Source organism: Penicillium soppii (genome assembly GCF_028829465.1).
Source record: "Penicillium soppii strain IBT 18220 chromosome Unknown utg000010l, whole genome shotgun sequence".
Lineage (NCBI taxonomy): Eukaryota > Fungi > Ascomycota > Eurotiomycetes > Eurotiales > Aspergillaceae > Penicillium > Penicillium soppii.
In genome coordinates this window covers 3651223-3676166 of record NW_026643240.1, presented here as the reverse complement: position 1 = coordinate 3676166, position 24944 = coordinate 3651223, and the positions used below count along the sequence as shown (strand labels likewise).

General features: G+C 46.9%; 7 protein-coding genes across 7 annotated transcripts; 5 read left to right on the top strand and 2 right to left on the bottom strand.

Annotated features, from left to right (window-relative positions):
* Nucleotides 1-335: 335 nt before the first annotated feature.
* N7529_012066 (uncharacterized protein) lies at nucleotides 336-1238 on the top strand (the record flags this gene model as incomplete). Its single annotated transcript, XM_057247592.1, has 1 exon — nucleotides 336-1238. The coding sequence occupies one exon, from the start codon at nucleotides 336-338 to the stop codon at nucleotides 1236-1238; it is 903 nt and encodes a 300-aa protein (XP_057092941.1).
* A 171-nt stretch (nucleotides 1239-1409) lies between these two features.
* Nucleotides 1410-7427, bottom strand: N7529_012065 (RNA helicase SLH1; the record flags this gene model as incomplete). The annotated part of the gene is made up of 1 exon (XM_057247591.1): nucleotides 1410-7427. One exon carries the CDS (start codon nucleotides 7425-7427, stop codon nucleotides 1410-1412), a length of 6018 nt encoding a protein of 2005 aa, XP_057092940.1.
* Nucleotides 7428-7825: 398 nt separating this feature from the next.
* N7529_012064 (palmitoyltransferase YKT6) lies at nucleotides 7826-8714 on the top strand (the record flags this gene model as incomplete). Its single annotated transcript, XM_057247590.1, has 6 exons — nucleotides 7826-7846; nucleotides 7914-7972; nucleotides 8028-8051; nucleotides 8115-8484; nucleotides 8532-8624; nucleotides 8679-8714. The coding sequence occupies 6 exons, from the start codon at nucleotides 7826-7828 to the stop codon at nucleotides 8712-8714; spliced, it is 603 nt and encodes a 200-aa protein (XP_057092939.1).
* Nucleotides 8715-10623: 1909 nt separating this feature from the next.
* N7529_012063 (uncharacterized protein) lies at nucleotides 10624-10986 on the top strand (the record flags this gene model as incomplete). The annotated part of the gene is made up of 1 exon (XM_057247589.1): nucleotides 10624-10986. One exon carries the CDS (start codon nucleotides 10624-10626, stop codon nucleotides 10984-10986), a length of 363 nt encoding a protein of 120 aa, XP_057092938.1.
* Nucleotides 10987-11286: 300 nt separating this feature from the next.
* N7529_012062 (FAD-dependent oxidoreductase) lies at nucleotides 11287-12702 on the top strand (the record flags this gene model as incomplete). The annotated part of the gene is made up of 2 exons (XM_057247588.1): nucleotides 11287-11912; nucleotides 11985-12702. 2 exons carry the CDS (start codon nucleotides 11287-11289, stop codon nucleotides 12700-12702), a joined length of 1344 nt encoding a protein of 447 aa, XP_057092937.1.
* Nucleotides 12703-13971: 1269 nt separating this feature from the next.
* N7529_012061 (uncharacterized protein) lies at nucleotides 13972-15823 on the top strand (the record flags this gene model as incomplete). Its single annotated transcript, XM_057247587.1, has 4 exons — nucleotides 13972-14134; nucleotides 14197-14395; nucleotides 14463-14644; nucleotides 14703-15823. The coding sequence occupies 4 exons, from the start codon at nucleotides 13972-13974 to the stop codon at nucleotides 15821-15823; spliced, it is 1665 nt and encodes a 554-aa protein (XP_057092936.1).
* A 7635-nt stretch (nucleotides 15824-23458) lies between these two features.
* On the bottom strand, nucleotides 23459-24682 carry N7529_012060 (zinc-binding alcohol dehydrogenase family protein; the record flags this gene model as incomplete). Its single annotated transcript, XM_057247586.1, has 3 exons — nucleotides 23459-24041; nucleotides 24091-24349; nucleotides 24406-24682. 3 exons carry the CDS (start codon nucleotides 24680-24682, stop codon nucleotides 23459-23461), a joined length of 1119 nt encoding a protein of 372 aa, XP_057092935.1.
* Nucleotides 24683-24944: the final 262 nt, after the last annotated feature.

The window sequence follows — 24944 nt, the reverse complement described above, 5'->3', positions numbered from 1 at the left end:
TGCGTTGGTTTCTACGTATACATATTTATGTAATTATGTGTGTTGTTCATCGTCCCTTCGGATGGACTTGCTAGTTGTAGGAAGTGTAGATGCCCACAGGGCGGCTTCATGAGATCCAGATATCGACCACAGGCCAATCAGCCTGGATTTTTGTTCAATTATAGTATGAAATGGCGAATCGATCTAAACTCAATTCAAAGTAACTTATGTATTGATCTTGGCGTTGTGATCCTTTGGTATGACTCACGAATCTCAGCCGAACAACACATAGCTCACTATTTTAATCAAGACTCAATCTCCCAAAATGCCAAAGCATCAACACAATGGAAACCAAAATGGGGTCCGCCTACACACCGGCGCAAATAACCAAATATCTGCAATATATCGCTCTACCAAATACATATGAAGCACACCTCAACGACCCGGAATCATTCCCCAAAACGGAAGAAGCATTGAAAGACCTCTTCCGCTGCCAAATCACCCGGTTCCCATACGACAATCTAACATGCCACTACTCGACTAGCCAGCTGGCAGAAATCCACCCAGAAAGAATCTACACCAAAGTCATCGGGTGCAATGACACAGCCCCAACATGCAGAGGCGGTTATTGTTTAGAAGTGAGCATATTCTTCCACCACATGCTCCGCGGCCTAGGCTTCTCAGTATACATGACGGGGGTCCGGAACCGGCAACGGATAGACGGTATTCCACAAGGGGAATTCAAAGGATGGTGGGTATCATCTGCGTATCAGGTTACAAAAGGCACAAGCGCTAAAGAGACCAGGACGCACATCGTCAACATTGTTCGACTCCCAAGCGGAAAGGAATACCATCTGGATGCTGCATTCGGTGGTGACGGTCCCCTGAGTCCACTCCCACTGGTGTCGGGGCAGGTAACGCAGAACTTGGGACTGCAGGAAGTACGACTGATCTACGATAACATGCCGAAGCAAATGCGGAGGGAGCAGAAAATGTGGATCTATCAGTATCGTAATGGGGCGGACAGGCCGTGGAATTCGTTCTATGCGTTTGCGGAGCTGGAGTGGTTTCAGGATGACTTTGAGGTTGTGAATCGGTTTACAAGTTGGGATGCTGTGCAGAAGGGGAGTTATGTTGTTGTTAAGTTTGTGAGGAGCGGGGAGACTGAGGGGTTGCCTTTGATAGAAGGAGAGGGGGGAGGGAGCAAACGAAGAGGTTTGTGTTGTTGGGAAGATCATGATGGTGAACAATTTGATTAAGTTGAATATGGGTGGGCGGACGAGGGTGATTGATTCCTATGAAGATGATGAGGGGAGGTTCAAGGCTCTGAAGAAGTGGTTTTCGATTTCTTTGTGATTGTTAGAGTCATGACCATGTTTGTATTTACATAGATTTGTTTTAATGTTCACTTCTTAGAGCCTGGATTGAGTTCAGTCCTTTTGAGGAATGCTGGACTCGGCCACTCTCTGGGTCTCAATGCCGGTTTCCAAGTTCACTTCCACGTTGTTGACAGTCCATGCCATCCCAACATAAGAGTCACTGATGACCCTGATATTCACTCGGGCGGTGCCGGCAGTACTGACTGACGAAGATTCGACGAGGACTCCTTCAGGGAATTTGACCGAAGAACGAACAGTCAACTGGCCGCTCTTCTTATTGTTGTCAGAACCTCCGCGACTAGAGCCAGCAGCGGCATTGCCCTTGCCGTTGCCGTTGCGCTTGGCTACCGGCGGCCAGGAGACACGCTTCAGACCGAGGAGTTCACCATCCATGCCATTGGGCAAAGCGCTGCAGATGAGCAAGAAGAAGCCCTCGGTTTGAGGCTTAGGGAATCGAGGTGCATAGACCTTGCATTCCGGGGTGGTCGGTGGGTTCCGCCGTGTGAGGGACACAGTCACGCCCTTCGCAGAGACACTAGCAACTGCGATGGACAGCTGAGGCAGATGAGAAGCAGCACGGATGAAGTTGAACGGCAGTTGCAGCTTTTTGACCAAAGCAGCGACCGAAGCGGCGGGTTGGGACGCGAGCGAGACAAGAGTGCCTGGCAGGCCACTGGGCGGCTTCTCGGTTCCCACGCCTGGCAGAATAGACAAAGGATGATCCTCGGGCCAGCGCGCTGACTTGATGCACTGAAGTAGGGTCATCAGCATCTGACAGGCAGGAAGGTATCCAAGCTCAGCCATGACATCGATGGACGCCTGGATGATACGAATTCCTTGATCGAGCACAGAAGTCTGATCTCCTACGTAATCTGTAATCGGGAGGTCGATCCGGGACATATAGGCCTGCAGCAGAAGGAAGGCCTTGGTGTGTGGATCCCACAGGGGGGCATCGCCCATACAATCAATAGAGAGGGGCAAATTCTGCGCCAACTCGCCATTGATGAGATCTTCGTTGTGGCGGACAGGCAGTTCGTCGAATTCAGTTGCAGAACACATCCAACTTAGGACATCTTGGAAAGTCGGGTCACGCTTGGCGTGTGACATGAGGAATCGGATTGTTTTGTGCGACAAATAGTAGTAACTCATGATTTTGCCGAATGGAGTAGAATCGACCTCTCCGGTCGCCGAGTCGACAAGAACACACGATGATTCCGCCAAATCATTGAGCGATTTTCCGACCAGATCAACCATGAAGTCTTGAGCGATGGCCTGAGCCGCCATGGTGTTTTGTTCCTCGGCCGCGATTTCCAGGCCGTAATAGGATGGGTTCTTATGTAGCCGGCGGAAGAAGAATGTCCAGGTCAAATAGTCCAACGCATCCTGTTGCGTACCAATAGTTCCAGCGGAAACTTCAGCGCCAAGATGGTTGTCGAGAACTTTGTGCAGTGTTGACTCCACGGGGAAACCGGTGTGAAGGAAGTGCTTGTAGAAGGCCTTCTTAGAGTCTTGAGTGAAGATGCGCGCGATACCAGAGGTGTCGAACTGTGGACGGCCGGCACGACCAAGCATCTGGAGAACATCGGTCAAGTCCATGTCACGGTAACCCTCGATCTTCGCATCGAAGAACTGTGTACCCTTAACCACCACAAGATGGGCCGGAAGATTGACACCCCAGGCGAGAGTACTAGTAGCAACAAGAACTTGGATTTTGTTGTTGGCAAATAGTTCCTCCGCCAGTTGGCGGTCGGATTCAACCAGACCAGCGTGATGCAGCCCGATACCAAAATTGAGAGCTTCCCTGAGTGCTTCATCCTTCACCCGGGCGAGGTTTGCTTCAAGATCGTCTTCGGACATCCGCACAAACCGACGAGGGTTGTCTTCCATACCGCAGTAGTTGATCAAGTCCTTGGCGGTGAGACGTGTCTGACGACGAGAAGCAACAAAGACAATGACTGGCTTCTCTGGGGAATGATTCTTGATCGCAAGGAAAGTTGGGCGATTCATCGACTGCATCAGGGGGCAGAAGCCTCGCTGTTCGGGGAACCCGTCGATGAAGATCTCGAGGGGGACCGGACGGACTGAATGTCTGAAGTTGTACAAACCCTCCTTGACACCAAGCCAGTTGGCCAGATCCGAAGCATTTGCACAAGCGGTGGACATGCCCATAAGACGAACAGATCCCTTGGATTGAGAAGCGATGTAGTTCATTCGGGAAACAATTATTTCCAAAATCGGGCCACGATCACCGCCAAGCAAGTGAATCTCGTCAATGATCACCAGGCTAACTTTTCTGACATAGTCACGGGTCTGCCAGCTACGGGAGATACCATCCCATTTCTCAGGGGTGGTAATGATAATATCTGCATCCCGAATTGTGCGTGTATCAGGTGTGTTATCACCAGTCAACTCAACTAGCTTCAGACCCATTTGACTGGTCAGACGTTTGCGCCAATCCTGAACACGCTCGCGAACCAGAGCCTTCATAGGTGCAATGTAAACAACCTTGGAGCCGGGCTTCTCGCGGAAAGCCCACCACATCGCCAACTCGCAAGCCACAGTCTTTCCACTACCAGTGGGAGAGCCAAGAAGAACATTGGCCGGCGTGTGATAAAGCAGATGGAAGATCTGAGTTTGCATCGGGTTGAAGAATTGGAAGCGTTGTCCATACACTTCCTCCAGAATCGGGTTCTTGAGGGCCGAAATAGGCAGTGGCTGAAGATTGAGAAGGTCGGTATAGACGCTTTCCGTGTCCGGGCGGATGAGATGCTGGAAGGAAACCGGACTGACAGTTTCAGCGCCTAGCCAGCGATCGGAAATCACACGGATATAGATTTGGCTCGGAAGAGGGTCTGAAAGCGGAATGGTGAAGTTGAGCTCATGGTCATTGTACAGCTTCTTCCGGCTTAGGATGAAATATTCATGATGGTAGATTTCTGAGGTTTCCGAATTTTCTACCCAAACCCAGAAGGACTCTGATGTACCGTGGTGACGGTCGTTCCAAGTGAACTCAGGGTAGATAGAAAGGCGAATACGAAGAACGTCGCGATTGAGGGGCGCGATCTCCGTCTCAACGCTAAGAGTAGGGAAATTGTCCAAAAGCTTGGATAGTGTGTTGCCCATGCGGTGATTATGAACAAGCTGACCAATCTCCGCAGGCTCCATTTCTTTCATTGACTCGATGGAAGTGGCCGGAAGTTTTTCGTCCAGGTTCCGCAAGACCGGCTGAGGTAGATCGAATTGGCGGAATGGGTGATCAAAAGGCCAGATTTGTTTCTCAATCGACTTGCAAAGGGACAACAGGACCTGACATTGATAGCCCCAGCGACGGTTCAATGCAATCATGAAGAGAGCGCGACAGATACGGGCGGAATTTTGGGCAACATATCCGGTGTCGGAGGCCAGAGCAAAATCCTCAATCTTGGCGCGAGAGATATAGGCTTGAAGCAAGAGGTTTGTCTTCGCGTGTGGCGTGTCATTTCCCCCAGCGACCTCAGTCTGTGCAACCTCCTCGCGGATTCGTTGTAGTTCTTTCGACTCGCTGTCTCGAGATTGGATGTTGTCAAATTCTCCACTCATACTGATCATCTTTAGCACGTCCGCCTCGCCGGACTGAGGGCGCATCATGCTATTGAAGATCTCAACACTGGTCTGCAAGACATAATATTGACTTGCGATGCGACCGACGTCCTTGGCTTTGAGATCCTCGGTCTTGTCGTTGAAGATAATCATCTGGCTCTTTTGCAACACACGTGCAGCCTGTATGATCAGATGTCTCCGCCGTTGCACTAACATGGGATCATCGCGGAGCTCAGCAAACTCAATTCCATAATTTCGTGGCTCGCGTTTCATGCGCACGAAGAGGTACGAGTAGCCGAGCCATTGCACGGCTTCTGGCACAGAGGTAACTGTTCCCAATGCGATTTCGGCGTTCAGATTGTCAACAAGCCGACCGGAGAAGCGCGACTCGATGGGCTGTTGTGCAGTGACGGCAGAGAGATAATGGTCCAACTTGTCGTGGGTCGTGCAGATGAAACCAATACCAGTGTCCTGGAACTGTGGACGACCGGCACGACCAAAGATTTGCATGACATCAAGAATGCTCAAATCAATGAACTTACCCTCCTGAGGGTTATATAATTGAGTACCCTTGATGACTACTGCAGCTGCGGGAAGATTGACACCCCAGGCCAAAGTGGCGGTACAGCAAAGCACTTTGATGAGGCCATCAGAAAACATTCGCTCCATCAAATTGCGATCGCTACGGGTCATTCCGGCATGATGCGTGCCAAATCCGCTAGCGAAAAGGTCTCGCAGCTCCTTTGCCCGCGCATGCTTCATGTCACGAAGGGCTGTGGAATAGTTCTCATGATCATGGCAGCTGAATAGATCCTCGCGGCCCTCCTCGGCCGCCAGCTGCTTCAGCATCCTGGCGGTCATGACGGTATCCTTTCTGGAATGAACGAACACCATGACTTGGTGGCCTCTTTCCAGCATATCACGGACTTTCTCATATGCAACACTATCAATATTTTCACGGGATTGCTTGGAGCCAGGCTTTCCTTTCACACCAATGAAATGCTGCTCAAGGGGAACTGGTCGGAAAGATTGATCAAAGAAGAACATGCCAGCCATTTTGTTGACTTTCAAGAAGTCGGCCACATCGGTATAATTTGGAAGCGTGGCAGATAGACCAATGATACGGATCAACGACTGTGTGCTTTCGACCTGACGCTGAGTACGTGCAACTAATGATTCGATGACTGCACCTCGCTCATCATGCAACATGTGAACTTCATCAATGATAAGAAGGCGGACTTTTTGCACAAGCTCTGTATCTCCAGTGCTTTTTCGAGTAACGACATCCCATTTCTCAGGTGTGGTGACGATGATCTGGGTATCCACAATCTCCCGCTTGGTCAACTGCATATCACCAGTCAGTTCGCGGACCTTGATGCCCAACCAGGCCAGCCGCTTTCCCAATTTCTCTGTCACTTCGGCGGCTAGAGCTTTCATAGGAGCAACGTAAACAATTTTGAAATCATCAACCTGGACGGTAAATTCAGTTGCTTCCGGGGCTTCCAGTGGATTTGGAGACGTGTTCTTTGCGACAGCATTGAGAATAGTCAGCATGGCAGCATCCGTCTTACCCGCACCGGTGGGCGCGCAAATAAGCATGTTTTCGCTGGTTTTGTAAGCGACATCGTACAGCAAACTTTGCATACGATTAAGAGCTTTGTAGCCCTTGAAGGTGCCTCGACATAAACCATCTAGCCCGGAAATCTCTACCAGCTTCTGGCCGGTTGCTAGCGTTCCAACTTTGGCAGCTGGAATCGCGTGTTCGGTGTATGTTGGTTCTTCAATCAACTTGCTTCCAAGAGGTAGTCCGTATTTCTTTCCATTAGCGGAAAGCATATTTCCAGAGGTGTGCTGCTTGAAAACATGCGGGTAGGCAGGCTCTGATCGGGATTGTGCTGGCATCAACATCGCATTCTTGTGTTCGAAGTCGCGTTGTTGGAGTGCCTGCTCTCTTTCCGCTCGTGTCAGGAGTTTGCCAGCCATAAGACCATCTGTCTGGGATTCGAAGCGCGGTGCCTTGTCGGACAGAAGTTCATCTCGGTGCGCGATCAGCTCGATAACCAGATCAAGGTCATCGAATCCGACGATCTCAGCCAGAGACATTTGGAGCTCCTCGTCATTGCTGTCAGCAGCTAGAGTGGCAATGAGCTGCTGAGCAAGCTCTGACGCGTTCATATTCGAGTTGCGCGTGGCTATACCCTGACATTTGTCTTCCAACCAAAACCGATTGTATGAGGATCCAGGGTCGAGGTGAGATCCGTCGAGGTCGTCGAGGTCGTCTGAGGTTTCGTCATCCGAGCTGATGATATCCCAGACATCGTCAACTGTTCCAGGTGAGGAATAATCATCATCAATGTCCAGATCAATATCACTTCCGTAACCGATTTGTTCTTGGTTAATATTTTGCGGAAGCTTGAGATCGGCAATAGCCTGACGCATGGCCGCCAGCTGCGATAGCCACTGCGATTCGGTAGCTGCGATGTTGTCCATTTTGGACATAAGATACTGTAGGATTCACTTTGAAAATGAGATAAGCTAAAGAACGCGAAAATGCCCAGGAATGAGGGGATCCAAAGAGCCAAAAGTAGTCATAGGGCAGTCCCGCAGGGCTCGGTCGGTCGCATGACAAGAGCGGTGTACCGCTGCCGCTGCGGAGGGTCCAGTGCCATCATTGTTATCAGCAGCTCAGAAGCCTTGCTTTAGGCTTCACTCTTGTCATTCTACTTTGCCACTTCAGTTCACCTTATCGCTGACTTCCTGTCACAAAGAAGTTGTCTGGTTCTTTGAAATCAGAACATTATCTGGATAACCACCTATTGTGATCCAACGCCCCACCCCCGACAGTTACTTGCCTCCTTTCCTGTGCGGACAACGACGACGTAGCCATCATGAAGATTCTGTATATGGGCGTATGTTTACTTCTGGTGGACTTGATGAAACAAAAGCTTCGACCTGTTGCTGATCTTTTACTTCAAGATTTTCCGGAACGACACCCAGCCAGCTCTTCAGCTATGCGGGGAAAAGGACCTTAGCAGGTATGCGTGTATATGAACCTTGCAATCAAACGAACACTGCTGCTGACACTCCTAGCTTTTCGCGCTTCACTCGTCAGAAGTATGTTCCGTATATCCAAGTCCGCCTACACGTTTAGGTCATTAACCTCCCGACGCTCGATAGCTACGATGAATTCTTGATGCTCTTCAACCGAACCGTCGCCGAGAAAACAAAGCCAGGCCAGCGCCAAGATATTGAAGAGAAGGCGTACACATTCCACGCTTACGGTCGAACCGAGGGTGTTGCTGGTGTGATTGTTACAGATGGTGACTACCCTGCCCTAGTGGCCCACCAGCTGCTGGGTAAGATCGTGGACGAGTTCCTGGCCAAGCACCCGCGTACCTCTTTCTCTGATCCTTCTCTGCGTGAGAATGCGTGCCCTTTGCCGGCACTCAAGGAATATATCGTCAAGTACCAGGACCCAGCCCAGGCCGACAGCATTATGAAGATCCAGCAGGAGCTTGACGAAACAAAGATTGTTCTTCACAAGACGGTATGTTGTAATAAAGAGACGTTGTTTGCGATCCTAATGTTTTCCAGATTGAGAGTGTTTTGGAGCGTGGTGAGAAGATCGACTCCTTGGTGCAGAAGAGTGATGGATTGTCAGCTCAGAGCAAGATGTTCTATACCCAGGTATGCATTTCGAAAGCAACCTCTACATATTCTTACTGACACTCTCAATCTCAGGCTAAAAAGCAAAACTCTTGCTGTGTGTTGATGTAAACAGGATAAACAGTACATGGTTGGTTCTTTTTAACACCTTATTCTTGGAATTTATTTGATATCTGCAAACCCACATGGAAACAACGCATTTTTGCCAATGTAATTTTCTTCATACGTTACAACTTTCTAGTATATGGACTTGTCTCATTGACAACAATCTCCAAGGCTTTTCTTGTTTTGACTCGAAGTATATACTCGCCAGATCACGGCCTGGGGATACAACCATCGGGCTGAGTTCATTATTGTTAGCTTCTTATGCATTTTTTTCTTTTTCTTTTTCTTCCTTTTCCTGGTATTTTTCAGCGTTTCTCGAAGTTACTTCCTGATTCCTTTTTAATCGTAAAATTTTATATCTGTCAACTGGTGTCTCTGATTTATTGGAACGCTCTAATACCTAGGCACACAACCTCTAAAAATAACATCAAATCCAGCTCGAACATAGCTCATTTATTTTTTTATCAGTATTTGGATCATCTCATCTACGGTTACGATTCTGCGAAGATAGTCATCTATAAGTATATATAGGGTGGCGGCTCGTGCAGATTACGTTATGTTCTTGAGGACTCCGAGGTCTGGGCAAGGTAGATGATCCACTTATTCTGGTGCAGCAGCACTCTTCGCCACAACTTGATATCCAAGGACCAAATTTGACGTACGCGATTCTTCAAGCTGAGGCTATGGTCAATGTCCCAGGGAGAAGTAAGGGCTGTTCTGAGTGTCGCCGGCGCAAACTCAAGGTGCTTTACCGGTCAGGAATTATGACACAAATTTGCTAATTTGGTCTTACATAGTGTGATGAAGCTCTTCCAGAGTGCGAGCAATGTGTGAAGAAGGGACTGCATTGCTCTGGCGCTAGAACAGGGGCAATTTTTGTTCATGCTGTGCCATCCCCACCAAAACGACCTCTCAAGAAAGATATATCAGTGGACTACAAGCATCGTTTTGACGGCAGTAACAACCCTCTTTTTATAACGGATACACTTTTGATCCCATCGGTCTTTGCCTCCCATCAGCCAAATCGGGCAGATATATTTGACCACCTCTTCGTGTCGCATTTTATAGAGTCGTTTGGTTTCAAACCTCCAACTTCATCGAGACAACCACCGACATGGCTTGATGCACTCGGCCCGATGATTTTACCCCCAGGTCATTATCTGGTGAAACATTCTATACGGGCCGCGTCGATGTACTTTTACGGTACTTTGGCAAAAGATATCTCTATTCGGACAGAAGCTTGCAGATGGTATTCTACGGCCCTGCAGGGCTTACAATATCTCCTTTCTCACAAGGCTACTCACTTTACCGATGATGTTATCTGTGCTACGGTGATGCTCACGCATTTCGAAAATTTGGCGGGAACCTCGGATGGGGCCTGGTTTCACCACGTACAAGGTGCTGCAATGATGCTTGAAACGTGCGGCCCAGAGGGTTGCCGAGATGGGTTTTTACATCAGCTATTTCGCCACTTGAGGCTTTTGACTGTGAGTTTTCTGTAACATATTCATGACAACTTTCACACGAAGCTTATAACCCGTTACAGTTCGCGAGGGCGATTTTCAGAAGCGAACAGCATGCCTTTGCATCACCTGCATGGATTGAGATCCCCTTTGAGATCCACAGCAAAACTGCGTTTGACCAGTTTGTTGATATTCTGTTTTCTATGCTTCCCTGTCTTTCAGTTGCGGAAGACCTTATCAAAAGTACGCCGGAGGAGTATGACTCACTGATAACAATGTTGAGCTCCATGGCCCTCAGCTTAATTTCACAACTTCATACATGGTGGAAACAATGCGTTTCGATAGCTGGCCCTCTTGAAGTGGATTCAATCCAATGGCAGAATTCCAGAATTGAACCAGCAATGAATCAATACATCGATCCCGATCATTTCCCGCTACTCCCACACTCAGATATGCCTACAGCTGCCTTGGGGTCGTTATACGACGCCACAAGCGTGGTCGCTCTACGGCTACTCTATCTTGTATCCTCTTCCGCATATCTTTACGAGAATCGCGTTCAGAAGCACCTGGAGTCGATTCAATCCGCCAGAGAATTCATCGCGGCAACCCCAAGCCCCGCAGCTGGGCGGGGATCTCTTATGGTCGAACTTCCACTCCGAATTATCAAATCATGGGCACCAGCATTGCAGAAACAAGCGACAGGCTTGCAAAATGGAAGAAATTCGGTTCGGGATGATGGAGATGTTGACAGTTCAACCGAGCTTTTCGGGCATGTAGCATCGTACATTTATCAACTCAATATGGGCATAACATGAAAATGGACGGAACTACGGAACTGTCCTTTCCACATTGCTGCCTGATCTTTCAAGGAGAAATCAAGTGAAACCTTTCTACAACAATGGCCACTTGAGAACTAGGAAGAGGAATCCACTACGCTCACATGATTGGCTTGTATTACGAGATCTAGCCCCCATACGGTTAGCTTTGCGGGGACCCACTCAATACGCTAACCTTAAATGTGGCCCATGAAGTATTTATTAAGTGAGGTTGGTGCTTCCAAATCTTCATTCCCTCGCACTGTTCTCAGCAACTATCTTTGTCTTTGAACTCATACAATGAAGATTATTATCGTTGGTGGTGGTATTGCAGGGTGCGCGGCTTACCTGGAGTTGCAAAAGCATCTTCCGAAACCTGCCGGTTCTGACGACCATCAGATCGTGATCTATGAAGCTTACAACACGGACCTTGATGTCACAGCGGATCAGAGAGCGGAAGAGCATACCCATTCATCGACGCTTCTTGTCGGTGGTGGACTAGGTATTGCCCCCAACGGCTTGAACGTACTAAAGCGTCTCGATGAGGATTTGTTGAAAGATATCGTACGAGGGGGATACGTTACAGCCACTTCTAACATGAAGAACAAGAATGGCTGGCCACTATTCAGCATGAGTAGCGCATGTACAGACAATGAAACCGAGAACCCTAGGAACCTGCACATGGTTGCCACTAGCCGTCATGCTTTTTGGCGAGCATTGCGTGTGCGGGTTCCATCAGAACATATTATCAACAAGAGAATATGTGGAGTCGTGGCCCAGTCTGATGCAAAAAATTTGATTCATTTCGCGGATGGAAGTTCTTCTGTGGAAGCGGATTTGGTGATCGGTGCCGATGGTGTTCGGAGTACGGCGAGGCGTGCACTTTTTCCAAATGCCAAAGAAGACCCATATCCACCCAATTATGAGTAAGCCAAAATCTCTAATACTCCCTCCGATGGTAAGAGAAACTAGAAAAAAAATTGCTAATTCTCTTGAAGGGGTCTGGTTGGTGTCGGTGGATTCATACCTTCAGAAGAAGTCAAAGGGCTAGTGGAACCAGGATCCATGAACTTTATCTTCGGCGGGAACGGGTTCTTTGGATACTTTTTCTCTGAAAGTGACAAGCAAGCTAAGAATCGGGATTCCCCATACAATGTATCTGAGCCAGGCGAATCGCTCGCGTGGTGGTCAACCTACGAGATCGAAAAATGCCCTGATCGCGAAACACTTGACATGGCCGACGTGACCCAGCAGTTACGCAAAAGACATGCAACGTGGAAAGAGCCTGTCGTTCAAAAGGTTCTTCAGTCTCTCAGTGTTCAAAACTTGTACCCAACATGGACTTCGCCTGCTCTTGCAACATGGCAACGTGATGGGGTTGTTCTCGTAGGAGATGCGGCACATGCACTCCCCCCAAGCTCTGGCCAGGGCTCCTCACAGGCATTGGAGGATGTGGAGGCTTTGGCTCTATTTTTAGCACATTACATGCGCAAGGGCGGTGCTGTGAAGGATACGGCAGAGGTCCGGAAGAAAGCAATTAACGCAGCCGCGAAATCGTACATGGCCCTTCGTCAACCACACGTGAAGGCAATTTCGGACTTTGCGAAAAATACGCAAGAGAGCAAGCGTCAAATGGGAATCATCAAAGAGTATTCGATGTACGCTTTTATGAAACTCATGGGCAAGTCCTTCTACCAATCCTTTTCTCAATTTTAACTGACAATGAGTGCTACAGGACTTTTTCCGAGTTTGATGTTCAACCACATTCGCAATATCACACAGTACAATATCGCAGAAGAGGTCGCACACGTCCTTGCCGCTCAAAATTGAACTCTGTTTCTATAATTTTGTGGCCTGCACGAGGCTAGGGAGATAAGCATAGCATTGCCGCATGATCGCGGGAGGCAAGGGTTTTATACAATTCATACATTTCAGAAGTTACATCCATTCTAGCAATGATCAGCACTCCGAATTCGAACGGCAGTTCCCCCCCAATACCCTCCAAGTGGATGGAGATTCAGAGATTCATCGTGCGATTAGGGAGGCAATTTAAGACATGATTTTTTCGGCCATTCCGAATGGAGACACCGATATCAACACCTAATACCAGGAAGCTGGTTTATTCTCCTGTTTTTCAACCGACTCAGTCCGTCGGCTGTTCTTGCCATAGAAAAGGGGCGCTGACTGGAAACGCCCGGGCAATCGAAAATGACCCTAGAGGATGCATCTTGAACCTCGACCAACGAGGTGATTATATATACTCTCTGCTAGCATTGGTGGATGATAAGAGCACGCCATGTTATCACAGCTCAGTCCACCAGTAAGTTTCAGCTTAATGTGCCAGAGGCAAGAGAAATTTTCTAGAATGCCTGATTGAAATGTGGCAACATTTGACCGCGATACGAATATCCCCTCCGAATTGCATTTCGCGCGCTGCTGCATATGGATTTCTAGACCCATAATACTCTTGTCTTATCTAAAGTGACAACAAGGTGTCTTGCAGGTAATTAGATACAAAAAACGGGAACATACGCACTTCAGCCCCGCTTCCGTGTTGGCCCACTTGGGGATGGCACGAAATATACAGGGATCCTTATCTGAGGCAAAGTTAGTATCGGAGAACAGAAAAGTTCGGTGCAACAAACAAGCGAAAATGACGACGAAATTGATCCAATCGGGCTACTTAATAGACTTGAGAATTATCACCGAGGCCAAGAGAAACCAAGAGTGGCGTTTAAGCTAAGCTCCAACGATATCTCTAGCCCAACATTGCTGATTGGCCACGATATCAACATCGCAACTATACGAAATTCTTATCTTCTCCTTACTGTCTAATCACATGGGTTGCGCCACGGGCTTTTCAATGTGACATGGTCAAAAAACTTATCCTGGGGGGTTGTATGCATGGTGCTCCGCGAGAGAAATGGTATATATTCTCTCGGCCGTCCGACTTAAATATCTCTTGCGCTCCGTCAACCCATCAAGATGACGGCCATGGACTCGGACATTGAGAAAAAGGCCGCTTTGGCCGTAGAACCGGCTGAGAGCCTACCTTCGGCCCACGATGATCTGGCAGTTGGCGAGATCACACATACCAACCCACTGAAGAGGAATTTGAAGAATCGTCATATGCAGATGATCGCTGTTGGTACGTACAGTAGTGCTCTACGATCTTTGTTCTACATCATACTGATGTATATCTATTCTTAGGTGGTGCCATTGGAGCCGGTCTCTTTGTCAGTACAGGATCCGCCCTTCGAACGGGTGGACCTGGAGCATTGTTACTCTGTTACTTGATTGTCGGAGGAATGCTTCTTCTCACCGTCCAAGCACTCGGAGAGTTGGCCGTTCTATATCCTGTCAATGGTGCTTTCTTCACGTACTGTGTTCGCTTCATTAGTCCCGCATGGTTAGTCCCTTCAGTCTTGGTTGAACACTTGGATAAAGCTAATAATTGATCTATGAATGTTCAATAGGGGGTTTGCTGTCGGATGGGACTATGCTATCGGTTGGCTTATCATACTTCCTTTCGAGCTTACAGCTGCGAGTATAACTATTCAATACTGGAGAGATGATCTAAACGCTGGCATATGGATCGCTGTGTTCCTGGTGGTGCTGGCTGCAATTCAGTTCTTTGGTGTCAAGGGATATGGAGAAGGTAATGAGCAAATACCTCGATTGGCTTCACACTGCGGCTTACTGACTTTAACGTATAGTTGAATTCGTTCTGGGAATGATCAAAGTCATTGCTGTGATTGGGTTCATTATCCTCGCGATTGTCATTGACGTGGGCGGTGCTCCCCATGGCGGCTATATTGGAGCCAAATACTGGCACGATCCAGGGGCCTTTACCGATTTCAAGGGATTTTGTTCAGTGTTCGTCACGGCAGCCTTCGCGTTTGGTGGCACAGAAATGGCTGGTCTTGCTGCCGCGGAGGCGGCAAACCCTGCCAAATCCATCCCCAAAGCAACGAAGCAGGTTTTCTGGCGTATCATGATCTTCTACGTTCTAGGAACCTTCATGGTTGGTTTAATCGTCCCCTCCAACGCAGAATGGCTTCTCGGTGCATCAGGCGCCAACACCAAGGCTTCACCATTTGTCGTTTCAATCAAGAATGCCGGAATTTCGGGACTGCCGTCGGTCATGAACGCTATCATTACCATATCAGTGATCAGTGTTGCCAACTCTGCGACCTATGGTTCCAGCCGCACTATTCAGGCCCTCGCCTCACGCGGAATGGCCCCAAAGTTCATGGCATACATTGACAAGGAAGGACGCCCTCTCTACTGTGTTCTCATGCAGATCGCTTTCGGTTTCCTGGCATTCATAAACGAGGCGTCATCAGGGAGCACCATCTTCAACTGGCTTCTTGCCTTATCAGGTATCTCCGACTTCTTCATTTGGGGAAGCATTTGTCTTGCCCACATCCGCTTCCGCTCTGCATGGAAGCATAACGGACACACGGTGAAGGAGCTGGCCTACTCTGCTCCATTGGGTGTCATTGGAAGTTATATCGGTCTAGGGCTAAACGTCTTGTGTTTAATTGCTGAGTTCTATGTCTCGATCGCTCCCAAAGATGCAGAGAACTTCTTTGAGAGCTATCTCGCGGCCCCCCTCGTTATTTTGCTTTTCGTAATTTGGATGGTCTACAGCAAAATGAGCAAGAACCCAAATCTTGATCGCGGGGCTTGGTTTGTTCCAGTTGAGAAGATGGATGTCTTGATGCATATTCGTGACGGTGCTCTTGATGTTGATCTTCCTCCCAGAGTCGAGTACCCAACATGGGGAGCATGGTTCAAAGCCGCTCCTATGCGGATTGTACGCTCCATATTTTGAGATGGAATATGATATTACATATTTCTGTTTACTCAGTTTCAGTAGTAGTTCTAATATAGAAAATCAAGCAATGTGTGAAACAAACAAAAGAAGAAGAACGTATAATGTCCCATAAAATCTTGAAAATACTACAGCAAATAAACGGTCACGTCTGTTGTTGAGGAAAAGTGGTCCACACACCTCCAACACCGTTTGTCTATCGTATTCAACCATTGTATCTAGCACATTTGTCTTGTAGTTCAATTTGAGGCATTTCCCACCTGTAACTCATGTAAGATGCAAAATATCTGTTTAAGAACCCAGTAGCCGTTTGCTTGCTTGTCGTAATATTCATCAACTCTCGGAAGCTTTCACCACGACCGGAAAGTCACCCTGTGGGGTTTCTTCCAAATGAGTCCGTACATACCATCGATTTTGGTAGACTTTGCCCAGAATTGAGCCTCCAAATCCGTGTTATTCTTATACACTAGATGGGAAGCGAAGAGAGCAAAGCCAGACACAGTTAATATAGGCAATCCAAGTAAATGGCAAGACGCCTACAGTGTTGTTTTTTTCAATGAAAATCGAACCTGCAGTAGTCCCATTTACGAAAGTTGCGTTGGCAATCCAACATTCACCAGTGATTGAGGCAAGGTCCCAGCTCAGGGGAGTGACATTGGCGGCGCTGTCGTCTGGGTTTTCTGAAATATACAACAAGCCTAGGAGTCATGCCAGTAGGAATCCAGGTGTGGAATGTATCGAGGCAATGTTACCATCATCGATCCCAAACACGATGGGCCGGGAAGAAGCATTCACGCCGTAGGCATAGAGGGTGGCATTTGTTTTAGCGCCACGTTTAACAAAGCTAGACGGCGTGGCTAGAACAAAGCCAAAATGAAATTACAAAAGGACAATGCACAGCAAAGTTATAGCTTGCATTATGTTGAGTTGGAATTGTTGAGCAGACTCCGGGGCGGCGGTTTACTAGCATAAAGCAATCCGTGATTCGACAAAGGTTGCAGGAAATAACAGAGAAAACTCCTCGAGACAGAGCGGATATCAATAAGCAAAGGTCCTAGACCCGTAAATCAAATTCTGCTGGTGCCTACCAAATCTCCACCACTGGCCGACATCGCACTTGTAGCTCCATCGAGTCAGGATCTACAGAGGAACTCCCGCTGTCGTACCATGAACTCGAATATAGATCTGTAACTCAGCCCTGCAACACGGGATATCGGACCTTCTGCGCGGTGTCTTCGTGGCCCGGGCCCACCCCCAGCTGCTGACTGGTGGTAGTGCGCTTATTTCACAACATACTCAAATGTCCACGTACTACTGACCAGAATTTTCGAAAGTACTCGATCAGATTCCGTGCAAATTATCTTTTGCTATGCAAAAAACACGAAGTTAACCTTTTATTTGCACTAATATCAACGCTGCAACGTCCTCTCGAGTGGAGTTTGTCTTCAGGAGCGTAGACTTGCGTACCAATGCAAAAGGAGCTCGAAAGCAAATTAACCTTTCACCTCCACCAGGGACAGCTTATCGTGAGTAAAAGTATCATTAAGCTAAGGAAATTAAACCTCTCATGACAAGCTATGCGCCGATCACTACTCCGAGAGCTCCGCTGACTGAGCAAATCCGAATATAGGTATACCCAGCACTTGCAAAAGCTAATGAACGACGACACAAAGCCTCTGCAGATACCTATCTAGATTTCCATTTCCATATTCTTAGTTTAACCGCTATTGCGCTAGGTGCCACTAGAGGGATTTGCCCAATAATCAACGGCGAGGATCACAATAGTGAGCATCGGAGGTAGGGAAAACGTGGTAAAGCACGGGTGAGTTGCAATAGTTAGTCAATTTACGTAGATTTTGAACAACACGTAATATTGCGGTGGAGCTGAAGATGGAATTGCCACGATTCGAGGTGACATCAACTTTGAAGAAACGTGCGAGTATTATTACCATTTTCTCTTATTGGTCTGTAGAAGACTTCGCGAAATGTCCGCATTATATAGTTTCCTTCAAATAAGCCCCTTTCACGAATGCCCATAGCACATAAAATTGATAAGTCTTATTCACCCTAGCGATTTGACACTGAACCTCGTCGTAAGGCCTTCTGTATGTCCAGAAACATGGTGGTTGTCTTTCCTCGGATCTGTGTTGACCAAGATGAGGTTGAAAAAACTCACTGAAAAGGTCTATGATACTGATTTGTTCAAGTAAAATCCCTAATGCGAATATCTCCATGATATGGGCTCATTAAATTCGTCTCTGGCTGGCAAAGGGTGTACATAATCATAATGACAATCGTTTGATCTTCAAAGATGCTGCTAACAATGACCCCCATCACCTGATGAGGCGCATCAAAAGGCGGAGGCAGACGAAAAATCTAAGCTCTATAAAGAGCTGATGAGCTTTGTTCTGGGCCACATTACGGATAATACCTAGGTATGATTGCGAAATATAATGTGAGCTCAGCGAGGCGATGGGTATACGTAATAGGACTATGTATAGAGGAATTATACACACAACACACGTCACATACCTAGGTACATATGCAGCAGAGTAGACGGATTGAAGGGGAACGTAGCGCTTTAGATAGTGAAAATGGTTATTATACTCTGTTTGGTCGTTCGAAGCAAGTTCCACCGGATTAATCACACGGTTACCCTTAACTACCACGAAGTCCCGAAATGAAAAATACGTAGATCGAAATGCTGAAGCCGATCTCAGCCGTACTTCAAATCGCCTTCGCATGCTACATGGCCGAGACGCTACACCTCATAAGTAAATCTCTCTAATTCCGTAAGCTCAAAAGTTAAGTTCTCTTGAACACTCTCGCCCACACGCGCAAATATGAACATAGGAACGGCACAATAGAAAGCGACTGCCGTCGTTATCTCCACCTAATCATTTCTTCCTCCGTAAACCGCAAATCTCTCATGTTTATCCAACGCCCGGTTGTCTTCTCTGTTCCGAGAGAATTAGTAAATTAATTCCTGTCCAAGTCAAAAGTCACCATATTGAGGTACTTACGCCCCTTTCCGTTCGTTAACTTCCGTCGGCGAAGGAAACAATGTCGCGGAATCTGATCCACAAATAGAACTTCGTGTCTCGCATTGTGGTACGCCTTTTCAGGGATCCGAAATTTAAGCTTTTTTGCCAAATCGTACATTCTGGCCCACTCTATATCGTCCTGATCAACATGTTCGTCCAATTCCATTTCCCAAAGAATGACTTCCTCCTCGCTCGCCTTGACACGTCGTTTGGCTTCGTGATTCGCCGGACGATAATCATCATACGTAGAGATTAATGAGGTCGCGATCCGATTATCCCATCGTAAATGCCTTGTTATATGATCCAAAGCCATTTCTTTTTCACGTCCTTCACTAGGATATAACGTAATTTCGTCTGTGTCATTCAGTGCCACAAAGCCTTCCCCGCGACAGAACCGAGCACCGGAGCTTGCACTTGTAACCCGCCAAAACTTCATTTCATGTAGGGGAGGCTCGAGTTAGCTGCTGGGAAAATAGCAAGCTTTGCAAGATGATAAGAAAAAGGAAACGGAGTTGACAAGATGTGCAAGGACGAAGTGACACGGTTCGAAGTTGAATGTGGAAAAGGCAAAGAGGGGAGAATTGCTCTAATTTATATACCTAACGCGTGCCTACACCTGCATAGGCCGACTTTCATAATTCTGCGTTATCAAGCCCCAAAAAGTTGAGCCTTGAGACTCAAGGTAATTCCCCCTTTGGGCGAAATTTGGGTACCGGACGGGCCCGTGAGCAGACGGGAGGATCTGCCAGCCATTGGCCAGAACAGCGTCAGCGACCTGAAGGGGTTAGTCTCGTGGTAACGAAACGGTACTGCCGCTAAGTGGGAGCGGTGGTAGAAGTACCGCCTTCCAAAACAGGCGATTCTTGGCATGAGACTGTGAGACTGAGAAAGTTACCATTTACAGTAATTCTTGGCACGAAGCTGTCTACTGACGTAGTCACCGTGATAACATGTGAGCACACGGGCTCACGCTAGCCCCGAAGGGCCAGGCTGATATAGCCTGACATAACATCGCAAACCCATTCAGGCATGCTCAGTGTGCTCTTGGCAATAGAAATTTTACCCAGGCATCGTATATGTATGCCTCCACGGAAACGAGTAAAGATGTGGCTCTGCATTATTGGCTGGTTAGCGTATCAGATTTTTTCAACCTTGCAAGGTCAACTCGCCCCCGCTCAGCGCCAATCATGTCGGTTTATATGTAGAGGCCACCCTTGTTCGAACGATGAGAAGATACTTGCATTCAGAAGCAAAAACTAGACGAGCTTTCAGGGGCTGTCGTCAGCAGAGTTTATGAGGTTCATGTGTTTTAATTTTCTGAAGGATGAGATTTGTTTCTTTGCCGCTTTTTGGCAATTGAGGCCAGTGCTCATCACTATGATCCCAGTCTTCAACGGTCAGAAGAAAATAGTTTCTTCGCTCAACAACTATTTGACAGAGAAGCCGGATACGAATATTTACCTTTTATCGGCAATAAACAACAATGAATCCTGATGGAAGATACTCAAAGATGATAAAGGAGGTAGAAGAGAAAGTACGGAAGAATTGCATAGACTCACGCGAGACTGATGCCTGGATTGCGCAAATTACTCTAATAATTGTGAAGCCCCGGGGCCTATGGGAAAATACGATGTGGCGCACTGGCCTTAATAAACGGCCATACAGGGCTGAATAGTCAGGATGACCTGTTCGACTAATTCGACATCGGAGGATCAAGTTTCTACACCCCCACTCTCTCCTCTCACTTGAGCGTGGTCATCATAGAGACAAATCTCTCGATTTCTCGACTATCCCAAAGAGCTCCGGTGGGGCGGGAGAACCTCCAGATAGCAAAATACGTTCTACTGGCACACTTCCAACTATTTTCACAACATACAATATGAGCCCCTCTGAGCAATACTTTTACCGTTGCTTTTAAAATAAAAGTGCTGGTGACTTGACATGCGGCCTGAAACGCGTCGGTCCTCGTTTATCCAACCTCGATCTCTCCCTACATTTCAAGCTTCACAGAGTCCAGAGCAACAGGAATCCAACAGCTCTAGTCTCCGTCAGTGACCGTCCCATAGAAGCTTTATATCGTGCTTTTGTCAAGCGCTATAACGACGGAGAAGACTCAAGTACTATATGGATTGCCATCATATCAGTTCCAGCCACTAAGGCTGCTTAGAAACCCTATCACCATGCCCAGCAGCTTGCTGAAGGGAAAACTGAGTTCAAGCATGAATATTTGTTCGAGTGGCAGATCCCAAAACAATATGTGGAACATAACGTCTCAGTCCAGACTCTTCTTAGCCGAGGGTTCGACTTTAAAGAGTATCTCGTTTATGATAAAGTCGATCGTGGTATCGACAAAAGCTCTTTACCAAAATTTTCGACATTTATAGCCTGGGTGGCCGAAAGAATTTCGAATTCTTCAATCGATGGCTATGGATTTGGCAGGTATCTTGCACACATAGCACGATGCTTCGGTGCCAGGGCGCCGGTGCTAGAAATCACCTTGCAAATTTTGAATGATTGCGCCGGACATTTTAGTGTCATAACTGAGGATGGCTCCAAGAAACGGCAACCCTACACCAAGGATTTCTATTGGATATTGGATGGTATTTACGAAGGCATATTCGATCTCTGGCTTGTGGACAGCACGTTCATTCTCGATCATCGGAATTTTTTGAAATGGTCTAAGTCTGTGAGGAATGATGTGGAATGGTTGTGGGTGGATTACAGAGTGGACCTCCACCATGTTGATAGAACAAAGCGAAGATTAGAGGAGTGTGAGAAGAGGATCGAGATAGCGATCGAGGAGGAAGCTGTGGCCATAGGCCTTTGACAGACCATGTATATTTGAACGTGATACCATCTTTTAAGTTGAACGAAAGTCCTGCCACAGATAATGTTAAATGTGAACTTGCCTCGAATTAGGAGAAGACTTGTTTAGTAAAATTGCGTCTACCAATTGAGCTAACATCTGCCTGCCATGCGCAATACGTTTCACCAGCTGGTGTTTCTTTCACAACAATTGCCATAAAATTTGCACTGAGAAATGCATTTCAAATTCCGATGTAATCGATCAGTCCCTGAATTTAAATGTAAGACGCAACTCCCGGGGCGTATGTTATTCTTCAGCTCGACGCTTCTCTCGATAGATTTCACACGTATAGGACCCCTATACGTATTTGCTTCAGCCCTTCAATATCAAAATTCTTTGATACTAAATTCAGGTTTAAAAGATCTGGTTCATCACATAGATCCATAGTTTCTGTATAAACATACGCTCAAGCTTCTTTGGGGGCAAGAAATTTGGCTTGAAACTGAGTCAAAATGAGATTGCATTAATGGATAATGTTCTGCTGAGGTTCCTCCCATCTGCGTGCTAAGAGAGATATCACGGTAGGATGTGTGGCGGACAATATGCGCGCGGTCCCCATGAGCTGATCACTTCTGAATGATGTAGGCACCTATTAGATGCTTTTATTTCCATGTGTTTGCAATAGGTCCCGGCTGGCTTTGAATATAATATTAGACTGCTGTAGATATGATATGTGACGAACTAGTATCTCTCCATCATAAATATGTAGTTCATCATGTTTGCTCATAAATGCCTATTGACCATTTGCTTGTCAATGCTCATTGACATGTTCATCTCGTTTTTGCGCTATGCTGCCTATATAGAGCAGTACTGAAGCCCCTCATTAGGTTGATCTTCATGGTTTCTTAATCATCAATTTCTCTTATCGACTTTTCCCCGAGCTACTATCCTCATCATAGATACATTACTTGTTATTTTCTCCATGTTAACACACTTCTAGCCTACTTTCGAGTCAGATTTCATGGTTCACGTCAATAATCTAATCTTGGAGCCTGGAGTACTGGTATCCAGGCGTGACATGCTTTTGTTCATGTCAAGCGATGTAAACAAGATTACGTTTCATGCTGTGTGTCTCGCCGTGCAATGCAACCTGTGAGCGGGAGCATCGCTTATATTGCTTCCATTTTTCATTACTGAAGATTAAACTTCTCCAAGCATATTAATTGATTGATGCTATGGGTTATGCTAAAACTACTCGTCATAAAATGATCATGAGTGCTTAGCCAGTAAGGGTGCCCTTGGCCATTTGCGAGGTCGGTGAGACCGTGAGAAGTGAGGTCTATGAAATGAAGATCAGCTTTCTGTTGTGTAGAGCAGGCTTTGGTCAGGGTTTCCTTCACAACGTATAAGTAGTAATCCCAATAGTCTAGCCTCTTTCTCTCTTTCTCTCTCTTTCTCTCTCTTTCACCATCCTTTTCTGAGAATCCGCATCCTTTCGATATACAGCTTCTCTTTTATGTAAACAAACACTGATGCGGAGCGTTCCGCTGTACAGCTTATGGAGCAAAAACCCGAGATCGAGACTGGCTATACTAGTTGATTTCCACTTGCGCTGACTGCAAGAGCTATGTCGCCGCTCAGGATTTTCTCAGTAGGAATCTGGATTTAGATTAATATGGTTAATTATTATATATTCACAACAACATGGAGGGCAGGGCATGTAATGAGTGGAAGGGCAAATGTTCTACAACTATTCTGAGAATATAGGTAGTACCATAACGCATATCAAAGAATAGGGTACACAAGTTTCTTCCCACGAACCTCCCCCGCTCGTATAAGGGAGATTCCATCCATGATACTTTGCAGCCCTCCCTCTTTGGCCTCGCGAGGCATCACCTGTATTTTATCATTTGCGAGCAAACCCTCAACCCGTCGGTAAAATGATACCATGAACCTTTTGTCTTCGATCGAAGGCTGCCATGTTCCATTTACAGCCTCATTGTCCATAATAATAGTGAACCGCTTTCCGAAGCAAGTATACACAAACCTCCATTTGTTATGTACTATAGCAGAAGATGGCAAAGAGCTGCTCTTGAGTTGAGCGTTCAATATCGGCATCAGGGGGGCATAGATATAGGTTGGCTGGTTTCCTTCGTCCTTAGATGGAGTGAAACATTGGTAGCAGAACTCTGCAGTGGCTTGATTCCCGATACAATCGAGAATCAGGGACAAACCACTTTTCTGAACAAGTTGCACAATTTGTTGAACGGCGTCGGGATGTTTGTAGTTGATGATCTCATCAGCGCCCAATGATTGCATCCATGATATATGCCGAGACGAGCATGTTGTGATGACGCGAAGTCCAGATCTAGAATCCATTAAATATCCAGATATATAGATTAAGGCAGAAGACTCACAGTTTCGCAAGCTGAATCGCAAGTGTGCCAGTGGCAGAAGATCCGCCGTATATCAAGATGGTTTGATTTGCCAAGATTGGACTGAGCCCTGGTAAAGGAAGAAGCAAAGATTGATACAAAGCTTGCGCCGCTGTGCTTATACCCATACCGAGTGTTGAGCCAGCTTCAAAGGACACTTTATCCGGCAAGCGTATCACAAGCTCTGCATCTGCAGTAAGGTATTCACGGAACGCTCCAATGGTATAATTTGCAGCATGACCTAAATAGATATTGGCTTTTAGACGAAAAAACGAACAATAGATGAAGCGAACTCACATCCATGCACAAATCCAGCTACCCGGTCTCCGACAGACCAGTGGAACTGTACGTTCTCGCCTATTTCGACAACTTCACCAGCAAAATCGTAACCAACCCCAGCACCCGGCCTTGCAAATGTATCGAGTGCCATCCAATCAGATGGATTGAGTGCAACAGCGCGTGTCCGAATTAAAAGTTCAGATGGATCTGGAGAAGGTATAGACAAGTTATGCTCGACCTGTGCCTCTCCTAGACCTTTCATGATAATCGCCGATTGGGTCTTGAGTCCCGACATCTTCAATAGGCACAGAAAGACTCTGAAAATAGTCACACTAGAATTAGTATGATTGAAAACTTTAAAAAGGAAGATTCGAATTTTGAGATAGCGTTCTCGCCAAATATATACCGTGCGAAGTATTCGGGCCTGAAGATAACTCCCAGAGCTCAAAGTTCAGGAAATTTTGGGTATCGGGATTGAGAAAATTGTTCAGTAGGCTAAGTCAGCTACTGGTCTTGGTCGATCAGCTTCCTATTCATCCTTTCGGAAGTATCACATA